Source organism: Euprymna scolopes, chromosome 40 (assembly GCF_053919585.1).
Source record: "Euprymna scolopes isolate OS-2025 chromosome 40, ASM5391958v1, whole genome shotgun sequence".
NCBI lineage: Eukaryota > Metazoa > Mollusca > Cephalopoda > Sepiida > Sepiolidae > Euprymna > Euprymna scolopes.
The window spans coordinates 55,749,340-55,772,253 of NC_136521.1; the positions used below are offsets into that span (position 1 = coordinate 55,749,340).

A 22,914-nucleotide genomic window follows, 5' to 3' on the forward strand; every position below is an offset into this window, starting at 1 on the left:
AATTCTAATTCGCAATCAGTACTGAAAATGACAAGTACTTGTAGTAACATACGCAAAAAAACTACTGAAAAAAAGACTAAAAAGTTCTTTTTAGTCTAATACAACGAAACATTTACATATAAATATATGCACATAATTTGATTTAACTAGTTATTTTACAAAGGCTTGAGAATATATAATATATATTCGTTTAAAATGTGTTTAAATGTAGAACCAGGCGCTCTTTGTAAGCGGAGACCATTGACCTGAAAACCTTTGGGTTAAAAAACAACAGTTGATGTCAATTCAGACAGAAGTTAACATGCATACGAGGACGATATTAAACATGCCAGGAAGGAAAGTTTTACCGGCCATAATCAAACCGGGTGTCAGATTTTTTTTTGTTATGTTTTACAAAGGAGTTACCACTTATCAAGACCCGGATGTCACTCGAGGATAAGGGTTAATGAATGTACGGTAGTCAATGGGACAATATCGGAGTATTCGTTAGTAATGAAAATTTTGTAAATTAGATTAGACTTAAGAGGACGGCTCATAAAGAACTTGTTTACGTTGGACTTGAAGACGACCACATTATAGCCAGCTGGGAAGCAGGCAAATGGAAGAGAGTTTCACAGGCGCGCAGTTCTAATAAAGAAGCTTTGTTCATGGAATCCGCGTTCTGTCAAATTTCAAGTATTATTAATTATTCGTTGCTTCTAAACTGAAGGAAATATTTGTTTTGTTACGCGCTCCTGTCGTATAAAAGCACCAATATTTTGTTTTAAATGCAGTGTGTTTCTTTTCTTAATCTTAATTGTAGGCAAAGTCTGCCGGCTCTGTGTTAAAGGGTATAAGTTGAATGAATAAGTAAAGGAAATGTATTATCTTCCGCTGGAAACTTTATGTCGTTTATACGTTTATTTTCATAGATAAATTAAAAATACAAAAAATTGGTTAACTTAAATTTTGGTATCAGGATAATACCGCATAGTTGCCACATGCGAAGTATTTATACAATATAAAAACGTCTAAAAAGAAAAGACTTGACGAGTAGGTTTATGCAATATGGCGGAAATACGAAATTTTGGATAAACTTGTGTGTATAACTCTGCTTGACAAACGTCTATTACACACGTGGCAAAAAAAAAACGCGATATTTTACACGTATAGACATGACTTGCAAATGGAAGCACGTTTTGGTCAATGTTCTTTTCGTTAGTTATTGTACGAATAAATCTTTTACGTTTTTGCCTGTATGCTTCAATTTTTTTGTGAATGCGGTGTGTTAAAAGGTTGGGGTGGATAGGTTAAGTTTAGTTGACAGTATTAAAAAAAGAAGTGGACATTAGATATTACGATACATATATTAGAATAGACGCACAAAACTAATTCGATGTAACGATCGAATAGGGAAATTTACAATTAGACAGTTAAAAAAATAAATAAAAACGTTATTAGGAGAAAAGAAAATATCTAACAAAGGTAATTAAATTTTATGGGTATAGGGATAAGTTATCACATAATAATAGTAATTGATATAACTGATATTATATTTCATAGTTAATTTTTAGGTTGGACAACAGGAACCGTTATAGACAAAGGGATAGTAAGATATTAAGATACTAGTGATGGATTGTTAGTACTTGTACTGTAACATATGTTGCGTTCTGCCTGTTCAGTTGGGAGCTGTTTGTATAAACGATTGCCAGATAACGAAATCAGTTGCGTGCGATGCTATAATCCAAATCAAAATCGTAATTGAAATAATTTAGTGATATATTTGACTTGACGCTTTAGTCGAGGTCATTTCGTTTTTGTAACAGGTCCAAGCAGCGAAATCGAAACAGATGTCAAACATGATTCGACTTTGGTCAATTCGAGCAAATCTCCCCTCACCCCCACCCTCTATCCAGTTGACCCTATTCCGTTGCTGACAGTCAAATGCATGCACCCTGTCTTCAAGTTCTGTAACCGTTACCATATAACCCGTACGTTCCCCCACCGGTGGAGCAGCTCGAAGAAACCAGTCTTGCTCAACTATTTTGTTTTCGCTCTAGAGGATCCATTGACAAAAAATAATAACTTCGGTTAAATATCAAGTCCACAAGATCATCCCGTTATTCTTTAGCAAATTAATACACTGCACATTAAGGAGTTTGTAAAGCAAAGGTTCCAGAATCCGCAACCGCATGTCTTCTTGATCTGCGATTAGTAAATCCCAGTGGAATGGACAAATCCAAGATATCAGGAAACACTGCTAGAATAAGCAGATATAATTTTAGTGTTTTCCTTCTCTTGGACTAGTTGCTCTACCAAGGCTTGAGATTCTAGTCTATTTTGCTATTTAACACAGTAAAGCAGATATGAATTCCTACATTTACCAAGAGTAACAGAGAAAATGGTTTTGCAATCAGCTTCATTTGATATTCCTTAAATAATCGCCAATCTGAGCATTAACCAAGGTTCAACGTTGGTTAGCTTCGATGATCCAGCGAGAATGATTCAACGTCATATAGAGCTTCAAGTTCAATTCCTCCAGAAAATGGCAGAATGATATAGTATGCTAAAAGAGAGTAAAATTAAAAGATACGTTAAGGTGAAGAGCATACTCTTAAATCTGTACAAATATTCTTCAACCGGCGCAAATATTCTTTAAGCCAAACTAGATACAAGTTCAACGTTCTTTTCATAATCAATTTTTAGCAAGAAATACTCAAATGGCCATCGGTCCTGGATATGACCTTAAACCATATCCGAGGGTGAGGCCCCAGCTTGCCGACTTTGGGGTGTGTGGAGCCACCCTTTAATTGCCATTGCTCGCAGGTTCATTCTGACCAGGAGTGGTAGTACCTGTTAGGGTCCTAACTATGGGTTAAATAGAAACAGACTTGAAAAAAAAAATCTATCAAAAAAATTTTCTTCAAAATCATTGGATTCGGCTGAAAAGGGTTGATATGCCATCAATCAAAAACAACCAACCAACCTAAGTACTGTCCAGGCTCAACCAATGAGAATCATTAATTTGGAAGAAGAATTGCCAATAATTTATTTCTCATTTTCTATTGGTTTCATTTTCCTTTCTTATATATAATGTATGGATAACTTTTAAGTAATGCTTGGACAGTTTCATCATCAGGTATAGCGTACTGTTATTATTATCATCGTTATAGTTATTATTATCGTTATTATTATCATCTTTATAGTTATTATTGTTATTGTAGATTTTTTTAACAAGGTGGGATGGTTGGAAAGAAAAAGGAGTGAGTAATGGAGTAATTACGAGACGTGATTTTCAGGTCAGTAGTGTCTGTTTTCAAAGAGTCTGCCGCGTACGTCCCAGGTCTCCATACTTACGAATCGAGACGAATTGTTATTACGGACAGTCTTGGCATTACCATAGGCTTCTAACACAGGGTTCGCTTGGATGATTTGGTCCTCAAGAGATCCCTGATAGCAGCACGTAGCGAAATTCGGGATAAGGTTGTTAAAAATACAAGGGATTACAGAGTTGGATAAAAAAAGAAAGAAAACACAAAGAAAGTGTCAGTGAGGTTTTTTTTCTTTTGTTTTGTTTTGGATTTAGTTTAAAACGTGTTTGATTTCTGTTTTCTCTTGTCTCTGTTTCTGGATAATCGGTTCTCTTTTCTCACAAGATCAAACCACGGTGACGTTTTTCTTTTTCTTTATCTATTATATTAAGGGCATTAGTCTGTGTGTTTGTAGCTTTGTTATGTACAGCTAAAAAACTAAAACTATTAAATAAAGCTACCTAAAGCTTACCTTTTCTTAATCAACGGGATGTATAATATCTAAAATTAAAAAAAAAAAAAAGTATTCTCTGAGAGTAAACTGGGGTTTTTTTTGTTGGAAAAGGGGGTTAGGGTTAGGGTTATAATTTAATTAAGGGACGCGTGTTTCGCTGTTTTATGAGAAAATTACCGACAAGCAACCAGGATATTGTTTGTTTGTATGACTAGATCCAGCTTGTTAGGCCAAGCGATTTCGAATTCGGCATGAATCATCTTCTGCAGTTTCAATTTGGATGGCCTCTAAGTAAAAATTTATTATTATTATTATTATTATTATTATCACTATTATTACTGTTGTTGTTGTTGTTGTTGTAAACCAGATTGTCAGTCACAGAGGTGTGATGGGGGAGAACAGAGAAACCGAACTTGAGACTTGGAGAAATATCAGAAATAAACAGTGGCTGTGTTGGTTCTATAGACAAAGAAAAAAAGATATGGTTAAAAACAAAGGTGTAATTTATATAAAACAAAAAAAAAAAACACAAAACACACTCCGACAAACATAGAAAAAAATGAATGAGTAAACGAGAAAGACAGAATGAAATGGGGGTGTTTTGGCCCCCATTCATTTGATCACGTGATTGGTTTTTGGTTAGGCAAACTGGTAGTACTATAAAAAGAAGGGATTAGAAAAGGGGTCTGGGGGTTAGAAGGATGTCAATGCCTGTGCTTCGAATCCATATCTGGTCGATAGAGTTCAAAGGGGAAAATTGAAAAATAGAAAAGTGTTAATAAGTGTTGGTAGGTGCAGTCAACTTCTCCGTTCGATTTGGCTTGGTGTGTATGTACTTTTTTTGTCGGTTATTCGTGAAAGCCTGAGGCTTTGTTATTTTGTTGGTTCTTCTATCCCGTCTCTGCCGAGAGAGAGTGTTCGGGGAAACCAGCCTCGTTTCTTGATGGCTGTGTACTTACGAATCGAGAGGAATTGTTGTTACGGACGGTCTTTGCGTTTCCGTATGCCTCAAGTACGGGGTTGGCCTGTACAATTTGGTCCTCAAGCGATGCCTATTGACGTACACGGGTGAAGATAAGAAGAAGGAGAAAAGAAAAAAAAAAGAAAGAAGAAAAATGGTCACACTGGTTAGACAGCGAGAAAAATATTGCAAAGACGCGCAGGTCGACAGCTGGTCACGCTGAGGTTATCATCGCAGGAATGTCGATTTTGATTTGTTTCTTTGTTAGTGCCCTCATAGATATCTCGCTTCAACTGCCTTCTTTTGCGTATCACTAGTCTTTTACACACGTGATAAGAAGTGTTTATTCTATAACCAAGAGATTTGTGAACCATATTGGTTGATTTTGCCCCCATAATCTCTTAAATTATACAAGAACAGAATTTTGATTTACTTTCTTTTTTTTTTTTAAAAAGTAGATAATTTTAAAAACATTCTGTCCCTTTTCATTTATAATCAAAATTGGTTGCTGGTTTTACGTTGTATTTTTAGTTTCTTAATAAAATCATAATTTGCCGTTAAAATTGAGCGCAAAATTTTAAATCGATGGCAACCATGTTTGAATCATGACTATTATTATCAAACCCGAACCTTCGCGCTAACCTATAATCACACTAACACACCAGTTCCCGTAAGATCACCAAAGTTAAGCAACGTTGAACCTGATCAGTACTTAGATGGGTAATCATATGGGAATACTAGGTGCAGTATATAAATTCCGGCCAGAATGGCTTTGCAAACCGAAGACCGGTTACCAATCTGTTTGTTGGGATTTGCATCGACCAGACATCGGCTGGCGACGATAGATGGGTTTCAAATTTAATCTTATTAAACTATTCTATTAACTTTGTTCATACTTTTGATGAAATTTGTTTGAGTAAAAAAAAAATGTATAAAGTTTAAAGTTTGCGATGTTTTTATTTCAAAAAAATAATTTTGAAATGCTATCACTGAATTCAATAACAGTAATCATAAAAACATGACTGCCAGCCATTTAAAGTTTTTTTTCTATTAAATATTTAATCTTAATATTTTAAAATATTTTAATACTTTAATATTTTTTATATATATAATCTTAATAGTTTTTAAATTAAATATTAAGAATTTAAAATCACGATTATTCTGAACTGAAAATACAATTAAAGACCAGTCGATTAAAAAAAACGTGTGCTCGAAAAGTGGTGTTGGATGCTTAAGATCAAATATTTAAGTAGCGCATGCGTAAAAGACACGTTTACACAAAAGAAGTTTTGAAAAGGAGAATCTTGGGAGTTTTTGAGTAAAAAATAAAAAGACAAACATGTAGGACAAAAAAGTGAATCGTGGTGGTGGGGGGATAGTAGTAGTAGTAGTAGTTCATGAAGAAAGAAAGAAAAAAAATGAATGAAAAAAAAACAACGTAAATAGAGAGATTAGCTGAAGAGAAGAAAAGAAATGAAAAAAAATGTGCATGAAAGAGGGGGAGATCGAGTACGATTCGGACGTACAGAAATGGGGGAGTAAGTTGAATTGGTTACATATTAGAATGTTTTATGGAACACTGGATTATTATTGATTATTGTTGAGTATTATTGATTATTATTATTATTTAGAGAAAAAAAACGGTAGTATTATTAAAAGGAGGTATTATTATATGATTATGATTATTTCGTATTAGAGCTCTTCAGTTGATGGAGGTTGATTTACGGACACAGATGGACAAAGACAGAGTTGGGGGATAACGGAAGTGGTAGTAATTATACAAAGTAAAAAAAAAAGAAAGATTAACACTTTCATTTCGTTTTTTTTTTTTTTTCAAATTTGGTTTTAGTGGTATTAAAACGTTATATCTTTGTAAAATGGGTTATTTTTTTAAGAGAGTATTACTTTGGGATCAAAGGAGATACGGAATATAGAGACATGGGATGGGGATGGGGTTGGGGGTAAAATAAAGAGGGGGTGGAACAATAGAAAATAAAAGAAATAACGAAACTGTGTTTATTATCAAAATTCGTTTAGTTTGGGAATTGTTGATTTTTTTAGATTTATGCAGCAATTGAAATATCAACGTCTATAGTTTAAAGGTGAACATTTAATTCTTGTTCTCTAAAGGCGTCTGGCCTTAATAAGAGATGAAGCATTCGTAAAAACAACCCCACCCCGAAAAAATACTGAATAGATATATTTCCAATTTATGATTAGAAAAGTTTAGTAATAATTGTAAATATATTGTAATACAGCATCAGGTTGATCACCGATGTTTGGCAACGTTGGGTTTGGTTAATACCAGATGGGTGACCATTTGGGAATACCATATGCTGTATGTAGGAGGACGGTGAAATCTTATTGCAAAAAAAAAAAAAAATGACCGTCCGGAAGATGCTTTTAGCAAGCATTTCAATATAACCTGCTAAACCACACTTGTTGACACAATTGTTCTCAATCACGGAGCGAAGCTCTTTAGAGAGATTATGATCTTGTAATTATTTTATCATATGTTTAAGTGAAAGTTATAAAACATCAAATGACATATGATAGACGTAATGTTATTAATAGTTGTAAATGGCTAATGGTAGCTAAAATCTTGAAGATCTATTAACCACCAAGTTTTTATTTATATATATATATTGTACTCATCTTCGAGTCGTTTTTAGACTTTGGTAAACTGTGATTCATTAGCACAAAACTTATTCACTTATAAATGTTGCTTATATACAATATCGAAGGCCATTTAAAGTTCATGATTAATTCTGAAAAAAAAGTAATGTTATATATATTATTTAGCTTCCACCTTTTTCTTCCTCCTTTTCAACGTTTTACTTTTTCCATTATTATATCCATATCTTTATTTATAATTTCAGCCTTGATAAACGGTGGCCCATTAGTTCCAAAAAAACTTATTTGATTATAAATGTTGCTCGCATACACGACCGAACGCCCATCGAAAATTTTAAAGGAAAAGTTATTATACAAAATTGTCGAACTTCCTCTCTTTGCCTTTTAAAATGTGTTATTTTATTCAATGTTTATTGCAAGAGATTGGTAGATCAATTGCGTACACAGTTTAAGTATTATTAATGATTGGATATGGAGGGGGGTATAGAGGCCCCGGTGGATTGGAAAGGGGGTAGAGTTATTAGATAGTTGATAAATAGTCACGTGGGAGGGGTTAAGAAATTAGATGGGATTTTCATTGAGAGTCGAATGGGGTTAATTTTTATTTCCAGCAGGATACTGGAGTTACCATACACTGGCTCAGGCAATGGTGTTGCCTGTTTTCCTGGTGGAGATTAGTCGTAGTAGTGGTAGATTTGTTTTAGGTGGGGTGGGTTTGCCGTACTTACGAATCGGGAAGAGTTGTTATTACGGGTGGTCTTGGCGTTTCCGTAAGCCTCAAGTACAGGGTTGCACTGTACGATCTGATCCTCAAGGGTGCCCTTCTTCTCATCTTTCTAGAAATCCGGATGGGATGGGGAAATTGGAGAGTTTGAATTTGAGGTTTTTGTTTTGTAGGTTTTTTACGAGTTGGAGCGTTGATTTTTAGGAGATTGTATAAATATATATATTTTGTGGGTTGGTGTTGGTTTTGTGGACGTGGAGATATTTTTGTTTTAATTTGAGGTTGTTGGAGTATTTTTGTTTTTGAGATTTTTTTAACGGGTGTTGGTAGAGTTGGTAGAGTTGAGATGAAATAAATGTCGGGGGAAAAAGAAAAAAAAGACAAAAATACGTCAATAACTGTAATTTAAATAAGAAAAATTAGCATACTAATATATATATAGACATAAATATAAAAAAAGAAAGATACAAAAATGCACACCAATTTATATATCGTTTTTCTTTCAAATTCTGTAAATATACACGCACACATGTTCTTTCGTTCCGACAGGTTAGATTATTGAAAATCTTTTTGGAAGGCGGGAGGGAGGGGTCATAATTGAAATTTTAAAATGGCTAGGGAAGATTTTTAAATTAAAAAAATAAAAATTTATTCATATATATATATATATATATATATATATATATATATATATATAGAGAGAGAGAGAGAGAGAGAGAGGAAAAATGATATTCTCTCGAATCTGTTTTAATCGTAGAGATGGAATCTGCTGCCCAAATCCATTATTTATCGCAGAAAATCATAATGAATCGCACTGTTTACCTGTTTTACAACATATCAACCACACTGTAAACGATCCGTTGTATACATTAAATCGAACACAAGTTGTCTTTATCATCCACAGAAAATAAACGTCGACATTCAGATGTTCATTATTCGTAGCCCGTTTATAGTTATCAAATAGACATATAGTGAGACAGGTTATCTCAATATTCCATAAGAATCTTTCACTTAGTGATACAAACACCAGGAGAAAAATTGTTTTGGCATTCTGTCTCACTATTGGGTAATCTTTTGAAACTAAAAGAAACACAAATGAAGATATTGTGGTCTGGGGTCAGAACTCTTGATTCGTAAGATATTTGAATCGAATCCGTCGAGCTTGATTTGAGGGTCGCTAGGTTACAATTCCGGTTGGTGATAATGATAGTGACTTTGGGATTTTGGAGTGACGTCATAAGACGTTTGAAGTACAAATGAGGTCAATAGATCAAGACGTCAACAAACGCCCGATGAAAGACGCACAGGTTGTCGTAAACGATCACGCAAGCACATACACGTTCATAAACGCACTGCATATATATTATACATAAGAATAAATAACTAAAAAGAACCTCTTATTTGTCCAGAGAACAAAGGGAGACCATCATTGGTTAATTAATTATCAAACATTTAAAAAAGGAAATTGCTTTTATGTAAAGAATTTGTTTTATTATAGAATAGAATGCTTTTTCGAGGTTTTCTTTTTAGCTGTACTGTTTTCAAGCGTTTTAATAAAACAATTTATAAACAGATAAAATCAATAAAGGAAACAAAAAAAAACAATTCATATAGTTCGATAACTTCCAAATAAATAATTGCGTTCATTTACAACATCGACATACAACAAAACATTTAATTGGTTTATATAGTATCTTACAATATCAGCACATATAACCAAGAGAGCTCATTTAAATTGAAAGCTTCGTTTTTAACTAAAATAAAAATTGAGCAGTATATGCATGTATTACCGGGAAGTCTTTGTAAGTTTACTTTTATTTCCCATTTCCATTTTACAAAATTATTGTTAACACGATTTTTGAAAGTTGAACTTTCAATTCGTAGAACTCTCCTGTGAATCATGGAAGTTTTTCTTTTTCTATTATATACAAAATGTTCAAAATACATATATACAATCGATATTGTTACAAAATATATTAGAAAAGATATTGCAAACAGAAGGAAGGTAAAAATGAAAGAATATCATTCCACAAAATTATTAAATATGTGGCAATGGCGTATTCGTATCCATTAGCAAGGATTAAAACAATAAAAATGATTACATATATATATATATATATATATATATATATATATTTGTTTAAAAATGATATTGTTCATGTAAATACGAACACTATATAGTGTGATACGTGAAATGTATATACTGAATTAAATTCCCCTCATATAATGTAATATATATTAAAGATACGAATATAAACCATCGACACGATTCGAGAGTTGGACATTGTCCTAATTTAGAAAAAATAAAAATAAAAAGGTACAGTTAAAGAAGAAAAAAAGAGACACGCGAGGTGGTAGGGTAAAAGATCGGGATTATGTGTCAACAGTAAAGATAAGAAAATTAATAAAATATTATATAGTATACATATACGATATAAGTCAAACTAACAAACTATTGTTAAATCAAAGTGAGACATGGTTAGACACGACTTGGGTTATTGGTCACGACAAATCGGAAATGAGAGTTGGTTTGGTTAGTGCTGGAATCAGATTTAGAAAATCTTGATCTTTCCGTAAAGATCACACTTATGTAGTGAAATATATATCATATATTATATGTATCTATTATATAATATATATGATATATATGTATATACATAATTAGATTTCCAATCATATTTTTCCAGGGTACACAAAGAATCGTTAAGGGAGGTGTGCCATAAACAATGCCTGCTAAATAAAATTATTAAAAGAAGATTATAGAAAGATGACGGGACGCATTTTGTTAAATTCTTGATTTAGCAATTCAATGTTTTTATTTCTTTATTTATTGTTTATTTCATTATTTGAATCAATTTATAATACGAGCCTTTGGAATAGTATCGTATCGTTTATGCGTATTTCTTGCGATCGTTACGACTTTACTTTGCAGCGATTCTCGGGCACGTTTAAAATAAATAATTTAATCTGATGTCCAATGTTATTTAATAGAATTGAATATCATCAGTCTCAGTACCCGTGTTATTCAATTATTAACTTTCATAGTGCTTACAGTTTTATGTACATCCATATATATATATATATATATATATATATATATATATATATATACACACACACACATATATATATATATATATATATAATTATGAGGGATAAAATTACAAAGAACTTTATTGTATCATCAGATCAATAAGGATGAAAATCGAAGAGGGTAGGAAAGAACCTCTTTAAGCCATGGCATTTCGAAGCTAAATTCTTATCGTCAGAAGACAAGAAACGCCGGCATTATACAAATATAAAGATAATACAAACAAAAATTTGATTAAAGAATATTTAGATTAGAAATGAAAAGTAAAATATTTTTCAGGCTCATTCATCATATATATATAATATTTAGATTTGCATTTATTTCAAAATTTTCTTTGAACTGCGTTCCATCATCGGGAGGAGTGTTATTAAAAAAAAGTGGGTATATATATATTTTATGAACGTTAGGAGAGAAGGATATTATGGACATAATATAGTGAGTATTAGTTTGAGCTCTACATTAAATTTACGCGGTTGTAGCTATTTATTTACAATCACACCGTCATGAAAAAGAGTCATCGTTGCTTAACTTCGGTGATTCGGCGAAAACCGGTGTGTCAACGTGATTACGTCATATTTACGCAATCTGAACACTCTGCTATACCTAATGTGCTAAGCATCGAAATTACTTTTATCTGCAGTATGGCGATGCATTATATATTGTTTATTATTAAATAAATATTGCACCGTGTAATATCCTGTGAACGATGGGTTGAATTAATTTCGATGGCTCAAATATTAATGAAGAGACTTGAATGAGGAAAAACGACGCGAATGATGTAAAAACTTGAACTCGGCATAAATTTTGCTATTTCGTTTTGGCCGGAACGAAAAGCAAAATCATGAATAGTTGGCAAGAGTTTTACATATTCCCACTCGCTAAACCTATTCATCTATGTATATGTGTATTTTTTTTTTTTAGAAAACTGGTGCAATATTATGATTAAAATCTGCAGACCTTACTAAGTTGGAATCTGTCGTGACATACTCGTCAATTGTATTTTTAAAACGCCATGTATGTATGTATATATATATATATATATATATATATATTATATATATATATATACGTGGAGTGTGTGTGTGTGTGTGTGTGTGTGTGTGTGTGTGTGTGTGTGTGTGTGTGTGTGTGTGTGGTGATCGATGTCTAAAATTAAAATGCGTAAACGCGTTTGTGCGTACTTATGTATACACTATCCTGAGTACAAAATGAAATGTTTTTTTTTTTTGTGTGTGTGTGTGTGTGTGTTTTTTTAGGAGCCACCTAAAAATGTTTAATGAAGCAGATTTTCTTCAATAAACCAGTGGAACCAGAGTCCACGGATTGGTGTCGCTGGGCGACGTATATTATATATTCTTTAGCAGTATTGTTGCTGTTACTTATTTTGAAGTGCTAACATTTATTTTAGATAGAATTGGTGTATAAAGATCAAATAGAACTTTTATATCAAACAATTCAGATATATTTCAATTCCAAATGAATAGGTTGGAGACCATCGGGTGTGATATTTGTTAAATTAATCTTTGCATATAGCAAACAATGTCTAAGTTTGTTGATTTCTTTTGTAGATCGTTTTAGTAACTAGAGAAGGAAGGAGGAACATGAACGGGAGAAGGAATTGGAAGTAATTTTTTTTTTTTAATATAGATCTATAAGTTTTAGCAGGCACTGCTCATCTGGTTCATGCCCAAAACTTCACTCTTCGCTACCTTCTTTTCTTCTTCCTTTTTCTTGTCCTTTCCAGCCAAGCTGGCAGCCACAAGAGCAAAGTACTGAATTACTTTCTTTGTGTTCTCAGTTTTACCTGCTCCAGACTCTCCACTGTTTCGGTAATAAAAGAAAATAAAGAAAAAAAAATACATCTTGATGTTATCAACCTTATTTCACCGGAAACGCTGAAGACGCGTTACTTCTGCGTGGACAAAAAACAAAAACAAAAACAAAACTTACATTTTTATGAACATTATACAAAATGGCGTCTTTTTCAGACGCGTCTTTCTCTTGAAAACTATAGGAATATTATTTGTATATTAACAGAATTCTGGTGGTTTCACATCAAACACGTCTCTGAGAAAGGTTAACGTTAAGAAAAACGACTCAAAACGAGAACATATTATACAAATAATCCTCATCTTTAAAAAAATCAGAGCTATATTTTAACACATTTTTTTTTTTAAATAAACTTACTTGGAAGGAATTAATTATCAACCAATTTAGTAAAATAATAATTTTCAAACGGCTACATGTTTTGTTTTTTTTTATTATCGTGGTAAAATTTATTTAAAAACATTTTTTTTTAAACTTTGGTGAGAATATGTAGTTGAAGAAAACGTTTAAAAATAAAAGATAAACGAAGGATGAAACAAGTACAATTAGCTAGGTTTTGTACATTTAGTCAGGTTCGAGCAATTCGTTTTTAAATTTGGACAAATCGTAATCTTATCAGAGAGATTGATTTGAGTTAACTCCAGATTCGAAAAGCAACAAATAGTTTCCTTTCGTTTTAAAGAGGGCGACATGATATCTGTTCACGTATTCACGTATTGACACAGACCATTTGTTTTATTGATCTAATGAAACATTCGTTTTATTGACGTAATAAAACATTTGCTTTATTAGACCAATAAAACATCGGTTCAATGTAGGTTCAGCTTCATTTTAATAGCCTGTTTTATTTCATGGGTTGTAATTCAAATGTCATTTATTCTGATTATTTCCGCATTAGAAGTTACTATTTTAAAAACTTTATAACGCTTACAATAAATTTTGTACACATAGACAACGATTTATAGTCATCTATAAGCTATGTAGTTTTTATCCAAGGGAGATAATCGCCAATAATGCAGATATATTACTTTTTTTAAATTAAAATTGGGTTTTGCGTTAAGCATCAATACGTGGAATATGATGAACAAATATTAGACACATCAATCCAATAAACATGTTATATAAATCACTTACAGCGCGAGTACCGTCTGCTTTCCCTCGTTTTCTATCTTGCTGAGCGGCAACTTCGGCAAAGTACATTATCACCTTCTTCGTACTTTCAGTTTTACCGGCCCCTGATTCTCCACTACGTCCTCAAAAGAATAACATTATGAACAACAACAGCACCATAGCACAATAAAATTAGAAACCTAGATCGTCCTCTGATTACTAAGATCAAACAAGTGAGTAGTTGCATAATAAATTCTTAAGGAATTATATAAAAAAAAACCCGTTTGTTTTGTCTTGGTTTAAAATGTCATATGATATTTGCCATTTTATTTTTAATTATATTTTCTTTTAAATGCTGCACAGCTATAGCTGTTTTATTTTAGGTAAAATAAAATATATGGCTATTTTGTTTCTATTTTGTGTAAGACAAAATGTCGTATAGTTTCAGCTATTTTATTTTGAATAAGACAAAATGGCGTATAGCTTCAGCTATTTTATTTTGAATAAGACAAAATGTCGTGACATCCACCATTTTGTTTTCAGAAAAAAAAGAAAAGAATTTACAGATGTCTCATAGCTTCTGCCATTTTGTTGTGAGTAGAACAAAAATGTCGTATTGTGTCAACACTTTTGTTTCAAGTAAATCTGTTGTTTTATTAGACTCTTCTAAATTTGAATCTACAAGAAAATGATGATTTTTTTAAAGCCAATAATTTAATAACTTCAATTTAATAATTTCAAATTAAAAATTTGTATATAAATGCAACTATAACATTTAAACTATAAAAACAAATTTAAATGTGTCCAATCATAATTTGAATTGATCACGTAAAATTAAATAGCCAATCGCAAAGAAGCATTATCTAAATAATGATAATGATAATAATAGTAATAATAACAACGACAATAGGAAGAAAGCTGCTTCATTCACGAAGCCAGCGAGCCAAGGTGCATAAATTGTTGCTATCAAAATGCAATGTTGTAATGGCCGACTTAAAGATTAATTCTTCGCTCGTGCATTCAAATATGGAGACCATAACAATACGCAGGTATCTTCTCTTTATAGCCTCTAGTTTATTTGATCGTTTATTTTTGTGCATATACGGATGCTGGTGTATAGAAACGAAAAGAAAACATTCGAGAAAGAGAGAGAAAGAGACAGAGAGAAAGAGAAAGAGAGAGAGAGATGGGGCATTCAAAGCTGTTAGAAGAAAAAGAGAAGCTGGGCATGCTTCTTTCAGCCAATGTTGAAGCACTGTTTGTTTACTTACCAAAACGACGCACAAAATAACCAACAGATTATATATATATATATATATATATATATATAAGAGAGAGAGAGAGAGAGAGAGAGAGAGAGAGAGAGAGATGGAGAGATAGGGATAAAAAGTGGTCATTTTTACATTTTGAGCTAGCTAGGAAGATGCAATAGACTGTAAGAGAGATAAATGATTGTACAGACTGGAAGTAGAACAGACTGAGATAGATAGTTGAACAGTTTAATAGGTGGATAGTTGAACAGTTTAATAAATAGTCGAACGGACTGGGATACAGCTAAACGGATAGTTGTACACTGATAACTAGTTGAACACACTGATAGATGAACAGTCTGGCAAACTGATACATAGTTGAACTGACTGATAAATTGATAGTTGAACAAATTGATACATAGTTGAACAAATTCATATATAGTTGAACTGACTGATACATTGATAGTTGAACTGACTGATACATTGATAGTTGAACTGACTGATACATAGTTGAACTGACTGATACATAGTTGAACTGACTGATACATTGATAGTTGAACAAATTCATATATAGTTGAACTGACTGATACATTGATAGTTGAACTGACTGATACATTGATAGTTGAACCAATTCATATATAGTTGAACTAACTGATACATTGATAGTTGAACTGACTGATACATAGTTGAAGAGATAGAGGAATAGACTGAGAATGCTATTTGAACAGATATAAATATAGAGTTGGGCCCTTTTACATAAGCATAACAAGCAAGATTGCAATACTATACGCATGAACGGTAGCTTAAAATGCTATGGTTTTGCACGGCCTTACTTACTGAAGGCGGAAAAAATGAATAAAATAAAATAAAAAAAATAGTAAAAAGACAAAACTGCGTGTGTGTTAGTAGCAAATTCAACACTCAGGCTGCTCAAGTTGAGTTCAACCTCTTATGTCTACAAATTAAGTATTATATATAAATTATGGAAATATTATTCTGACGTGATGGAGAGATGAAAAAGGAACAAACAAAGTTATAGGCCCATCAACGTTTCGTCTTTATTTCAAGACTTCCTCGGTATAACTGATATAAAGAAAATAAAATACTAGTGCAATATGTGAAAATATATTTGTGTTTGTAATGTGAAAAGGATGTCTGTTTAATTTTTCATCTCTCCTTTTCATCTCTCCATATATATATAATATATATATATATATGTATATATATATATATATATTAAATATGTGTGTATTTGTGGGTATGTGTGTGTGTGTGTGTACGATGTATGTATGGAGTTGGGTAGAAGAGTACTACGTAGGTAAGCCATCGCTCTCGCTAACATGTGTACAGTATTATTTTGCATTTACAAATTATCAAATAAAGATGTTTTATATATGTATGTATGTATGTATGTATGTATGTACGAGATGAATATCAAGATGCATAAGTTCTGGGTTTTCGTTGTGTATTTTTGCTACTCAAGGCAAGCGATAACATACACGTGTTCTTTTCATTCTGTAACTATCAACGATTCTGAACACTCTGTAAAACTAAAACGCGCATTCAAGATGACGCCACCAATTTCTAAAGATAAATAAATATATTTGCAGAATGCGACTCCTGGTCGTTTAACACAATACTTCCGAATATACGGTGCCGCAACTACAAAGTTAAAGACCGTTTCAAAGAACGATGAGAATCTATTGGACTTTTCTTTTAGATGATGGCATCTTGTGTAGGGATGGCGTTACGTTTACAGAGTGTACAAAAAGCATTTTAATACGAAATAGACATTTCATTCGTATGATTTACAACTGCATTGAAGCGGAAGAAAATATCAACTCACGTAATCAACATGGACTGGTTTTCACGATCTGAAATGGAAAGAATGATATATGTAGAAGACTAAACAGATGTACGTATATATTTTTATTTTATGCTATCATATCGACAAAAAGACAAGAAAATGTATGTATCTGTTGTATAATTAGCGTATGTATTATACATGTTAGTAAACCCAGTGTTTATATAATATATACGTGGCCTACAAGTTGTTTAAGGTTGTGTCTATGTAGAGCGAAAGTTGCTTAAGCTCGCGTCTATGTAATATAAAAGATGCTTAACACGAGGTCTATATGGTTTACAAGTTTCTTAAGGCCGTGTTTATATGATATACAATTTATTTAACCCGGGATCTATATAATATGCTTAAGGCCGTGTCTATGTAATATATAGATTGCTTAAGCCTGTATGTATATAATGTAAAAATTGTTTGACCCTGTGTCTATATAATATGCAGGTTGCTTGAAGATCGTGTCTGTGTGATATATTCTTTTCTTAATTCGGTATCAATGTGATGTACAGATTGCTTAAGCCTGTGTGCATATGATGTAAAAATTGCTTAACCCCGTATCTATAAAATATACAGGTTGCTTAAAGATCGTGTCTATGCAATATATTCGTTACTTAACTCAGTATCAATGTCATATACAGATTGCTTAAGACCGCGTTTATATAATATATAGGTTGCTTAAGACCGCGTTTATATAATATATAGGTTGCTTAAGTCTTTGTATAATATACAAGTTATTTAACTATATTCCTATTTTGTATACAAGTTATTTAAGATCTGAGTTCATGGTGTATATACATGATAAAGACAAAAACTTACCTTGCAACATGTATTGGTAGGCGTTGTCAGCCACGGAGAAAAGATGGGGTGGCATCTCAGCTTTTCTCTTTCCTCGGTATTTATCGACCAGACCTTGTGTATAAATTGGAAGACGTCTGTAGGGGTTGATGGCAACGCAGAACAGACCTGAGTATGTCTGAAAAATAAGAAAAAAATAAAAAATGAATACATTTTAAAGGGATAGTGATTGAGAATATTATTTAAAGACGTTCTTGGAGAGAGATATCTTTTTTTTATAGTATCTTATAGAACAGCAATATATTCTATTGCTAGAACGCTATCGAAGGATTATATATACTAAGTGCTTTTGATAGAATTTTATAGAAGGGCCATATATTCATTCTGACAGAATTTTATAGAAGGGTAATATATTCTAGGTGCTTTTTTATAGAATCTTATAGAAGGGTGCTTTTTTAATAATAATCTTATATAACGAAGGGTAATAGATTCTTTTTGATATAAATTTATAGAAGGGCAACATATTGTAGGTACTTTTAATAGAATGTTTAGAGCACAATTGTAGCATGATACTTTTCGAAGGATGATATATTCGAAGTGTTTTGAATAGGATTTTATAGAAGGGCCATATATTCTTCTTGACAGAACCTTAGAGAAGGGCAATATATTTTAAGTGCTCTGAATAGAATCTAATAATAATGCAATCTTTTCGATAAAATCTTAAATTAATTTGATTAATTAGAAAGGCAATATATTCTAGGTACGAGTACTTTTAATAGAATCTTACAGAAGAGTCATATTATTTTTGACAGAGCAATATATTCTATTGAAAGAATGTTGTCGAAGGGTGATATATTCTAAACGTTTTTCATAGAATCTTATAGAAAGGCAATATATTCTAGATGCTTTTAATAAATCTTATAGAAGGGTAACATATTCTTTTTTATAGAATTTTATAGTAGGTTAATATATATCGGGTTGTTTTTTCATAGAATCTAAGAAGGGTTATAGATTCTTTTTGATAGAATCTTATCGAAAGGCGATATATTCTTAATACTTTTAATAAAATCTTATAGAAGGGTCATATATTCCCTTCGATGGAATCTTATAGAAGGACAATATATTTTTGATGCTTTTTAATGGAATTTTATAGAAGATTCATATTCTGTTTGATAGAATTTTATCGAAGGGTGATATGTAAGTGCTTTTAATAGAATCTTATATATATTCAATATATTCTTTTTTGATATCGAAGGGTTATACATTCTGAGTGCATTTTGGTAGAATCAAGAGAATTGTATGTTCTAGAAGTTTATTAAAAATGGTGGCTATTCTCAATGCTTTCGGATTAGAACGTATAGAATGGCTGTCACGCGGACGATTTTAGAATGAGTCAACTTACATAGATAAAGCCGTTTTCATAACGTGATCTCAAGTTATGCAAAATGGAAGCCTCGTTAAGGAAGGTCAAATTGGCCATATCCATGTTCATCTCAAACTTGGGAGGATTCTTCTGACCAACGTCATCCTTTTTCACCGTCCTCATCTGGAAAGAAAAAGAAGGGTAACAATTCGTTAATTTTACGATAAAAAAGGGGGGGGGGGAATTCTTATGACTAAAAAAAGAAAAACGAAAGTTCTGTATTTGTTTCCGGCTTGTTTTACACTTTTTTTTCGTTTAATGTCGAAATACAATTGTAGACAGTTTAGAATTAGACAATATTTTAACAAATGACTTAAGCTAAGATGATAGTTCATACCCTCCCATGTGTAATTGAACAATATATCCGCTAGAAAAATTCGGATTCGGTGTAAGCGATTCTACACTAAAACTCCATTACAAACTGAAAACTTTGAAAAGGAGGTATCCTCTCGAAATAGAAAAAAAAACATTTCACATCACGCAACACATTATTGATTGTAGATAAGACAGTAAGTAGGAAATAAATCAGAAAAAGCATTATGTATATATGTGTGTGTATGTCAAGTTACATACTTTACAACTCTGTAATATTAAATATTATTACAAAGAATAGTTTATAAAAACATTCCATTGATTATCGAAAGAAATAATTCCTATCACCGGAAGGAGAAAAACCAATAAATTATTATGTATTGGTAAATATTATTAATTAAAAAAAAAATTAACAGTTAATTATGGGTTCTATAAGAAGCAAAGAAAAAACTAAATAATTAAAATAGAAGTCTTTGCAATGATCAATCTCTAAATATATTATGAGGTTCCTGCAATCATCCATTAGAAAGCTATATTACAATATAATTGGGTTCCAATAAAATGTAAGAATGATCAATAGTTTATATATATATATATATATATATATATATATATATATATACATACATGTGTGTGTGTTGTGTGTGTGTGTGTGTGTGTGTGTGTGTGTTATTTCAAGTCAAACAGGGCACAATGCACCTTGGCCGTGAGGAGACATTATGTAGAGAGTTAAGCAGCGAGATGCCTGTTCACAGTACATTATATCACTTGAACTTCTGCATCTCTAGAAAGTTCGAAACTAACAAACTAGCAACGAGAGGACGCTCTTATTGACCCCCAAACAAGACACGGTGCCGCTTGGACGCAAGGAACTACTCTTTGGGACCAGATTTGCAGGGATGCTATGTAGGAGATTGAACAGCGAGATGTCTGTTCACATTATGGTTTAATTTCTGTATGTCAGTGTAGTCAGGAAAACAGGGACCCGGGAGGGAATGCCAAAGTCAAAAAGTTCAAGAAAAAAAAAACTATTTGAGTAGAAGGCTTTGCGACATCTAGGGATTTCTACTATGTAGATCTAGAATTTTGCTGCTTGGGTGTACAAGTACTTGGAGTTCGTCGGAGCACATTCCATTAAATACTTGTAAAACAGACACAGGGATAGAACATATCGATGATGGGACAGAGGTTTGAGTTTGGTTGATAGTGACGGAACGATTAGGTGGGAGACTTTTTTTTTTAACCTTGTCTAAGAGTGAGAGACTAATGATACTACCTGAATGGACGAAGTGTGGCTTTGTAGAGGTATAGACTGCGCTCTACTGCAGATAATTTTGTAGCTAGGTGGAGGGAGCCCACCTTTCTTCACAGCAACCTTGGCAATGTCCTCGACGTATTTGTTGCAGTTCATGTTGAATCCATATTAAAAAGGTAATATATAAGTTATACAACCCCTTTAGAAATTAATGTTGATCCCTATTTAGGGAATTAAGAAAAAGCGGTCAACTTTAGCGAAAACGCATCATTCCGACTCCCTGCTGTTGTCTATTCTCTCTGACTGTCAACTGTGAACGTCCCCCGAAATGGCATCGTAGGTACTTAATTTCCTTCCATTCATGTGTTAGTTGCCGGTAGCTTGGAGGAAAAACAAAAGCCAAAGGTGGCTTTGTCAATGGGTTCGAATCTCCAGACCAGTAGTATTTACACTTTTTACACTGATAATTGCATGAGCATGAAACGCTAGTGTCTGTAGATATAAAATTGCTATTTATTTTAATAATATTATATAGTTATACATGTGAATGCTTCATGTCTTGATGTGTTCATTGATAATTATTTTAAATGTGATAGTCACATATTTAATAGAATTATAATTTAGAATAATAGCCAATTAAGAAGTGTCGTGTATGTGCGTGCATGCGTGTGTGTCGCATAAATTGATAATTGAAAGTGAAAAAAAAAGAAAATGGTTACTTACTTCTTGAGTCTTATCAGTTTTTACAGTGACTTCATCACCCTTCGTGCTTTGGATCTCAGCTCCTACGAATCCTTCCTTCTCATCAGGTACCCAGCAGTTCTTCTTGCCATCAAATGGCTGGGTTGTAACTTCCAACTGCAACTGCCTTGAAAGGCAGAGGAATTCCATATCAGGATCACTTGGATCGTAAGAAGACATGATTAAGCTTTTTCGATTGGGATCGAAACCTCCGAAAAAAGTTTAAGAGAATGCCACAAAGACTCTAAACGACTCAGGTCAGTAACCCCACAACCTGGTCAACAACACCCGAGTATAGAATCAGCCCCAAAAACTGAAAGAAAAAAGAAAAGAAAAAGAGTATGAGTAACGTAACAATCAAACAAACAAAAGTATAAAAACAATTTTTTTTTGCAATATCTACGAGCGCTTTCGACTTTCATGAGTTATCATGTGTGATATATATTTATTTTTTACTTTTATTAACCTTAAACAACGCACATTACTAATGAAGCATAAAGGTCTACTGCGATTAGGATTTATAGAATTCTAAACGGAGGAATTTAAAGAAACTCGCATGACGTAATAATACAAAAAAAAAAAAAAAGCCCAACAAATTTTCATAACTATGTTTTCGAACTAAGTAGCATATTTTTTTTTTTTTTGATAATCCGTAGAAAGGGCGTGTTATAGACCATTCGACATTTGTTCAAAGGTACGTATTTGTGATTAAAAATATAATTTTGCCAGCAAAAACATGACGTAAATACATTAATCGTAGTTACTCACTCTCGCCAATGCATTTATCGTAGTTATTTACTATCATACACATAGTGAGTATACGCGAAATTTCACAACTGTATTTTCTTATTATTAGTTATAAAGCGGAAAACCGTAGATATTGATGAAACAGACATGTCTAGGCATGGCTGACGGAACGAGAACACCTTACCCTCATGGATTAAATAAAGAGTTCTGTTTAAAATTCCGTGCAAAATCCCTAATTCGACAAGACACACCTGAAGAAAGTCAGCCGAAACGTTGTGTTAATAAAACTCAAAATGAGAACAGTAGTCCGAAGAATCCAAATAATCCAAATTATCAATCATCATCTCAAAAGATACATCTGAAGAAGGTTAGAGGTTACATCGGCCGAAACGTTGTGGAAATAACATTCAAGACGAGAACAGAAGTACAAATAATCCAAATGATA

The 22,914-nt window shown here is 32.5% G+C and overlaps 1 protein-coding gene across 32 annotated transcripts in view; it reads right to left on the reverse strand.

Annotated features, from left to right (window-relative positions):
* LOC145265579 (uncharacterized) overlaps window positions 1-22,914 on the reverse strand; it is a 101,482-nt gene that overhangs the window by 63,323 nt on the left and 15,245 nt on the right. For 13 of the 32 annotated variants that reach the window (XR_013864678.1, XM_080121557.1, XM_080121581.1 and 10 more), the window contains exons 2-7: window positions 21,705-22,035; window positions 19,394-19,537; window positions 18,013-18,169; window positions 17,188-17,215; window positions 12,864-12,975; window positions 8,068-8,175 (exon numbers count right to left, since the gene is read on the reverse strand). Coding sequence is in view for 31 of the 32 variants with exons in the window: in XM_080121557.1 (XP_079977683.1) it covers window positions 8,068-8,175; window positions 12,864-12,975; window positions 17,188-17,215; window positions 18,013-18,169; window positions 19,394-19,537; window positions 21,705-21,902 (747 nt within the window). In the remaining variant the exon portion in view is untranslated. Of the gene's footprint in view, window positions 1-3,336; window positions 3,430-4,703; window positions 4,797-8,067; window positions 8,176-12,863; window positions 12,976-14,115; window positions 14,228-17,187; window positions 17,216-18,012; window positions 18,170-19,393; window positions 19,538-21,704; window positions 22,036-22,914 lie in introns of all 32 variants that reach the window. The other 19 variants (XM_080121569.1, XM_080121577.1, XM_080121578.1 and 16 more) reach the window with 3 other exon arrangements.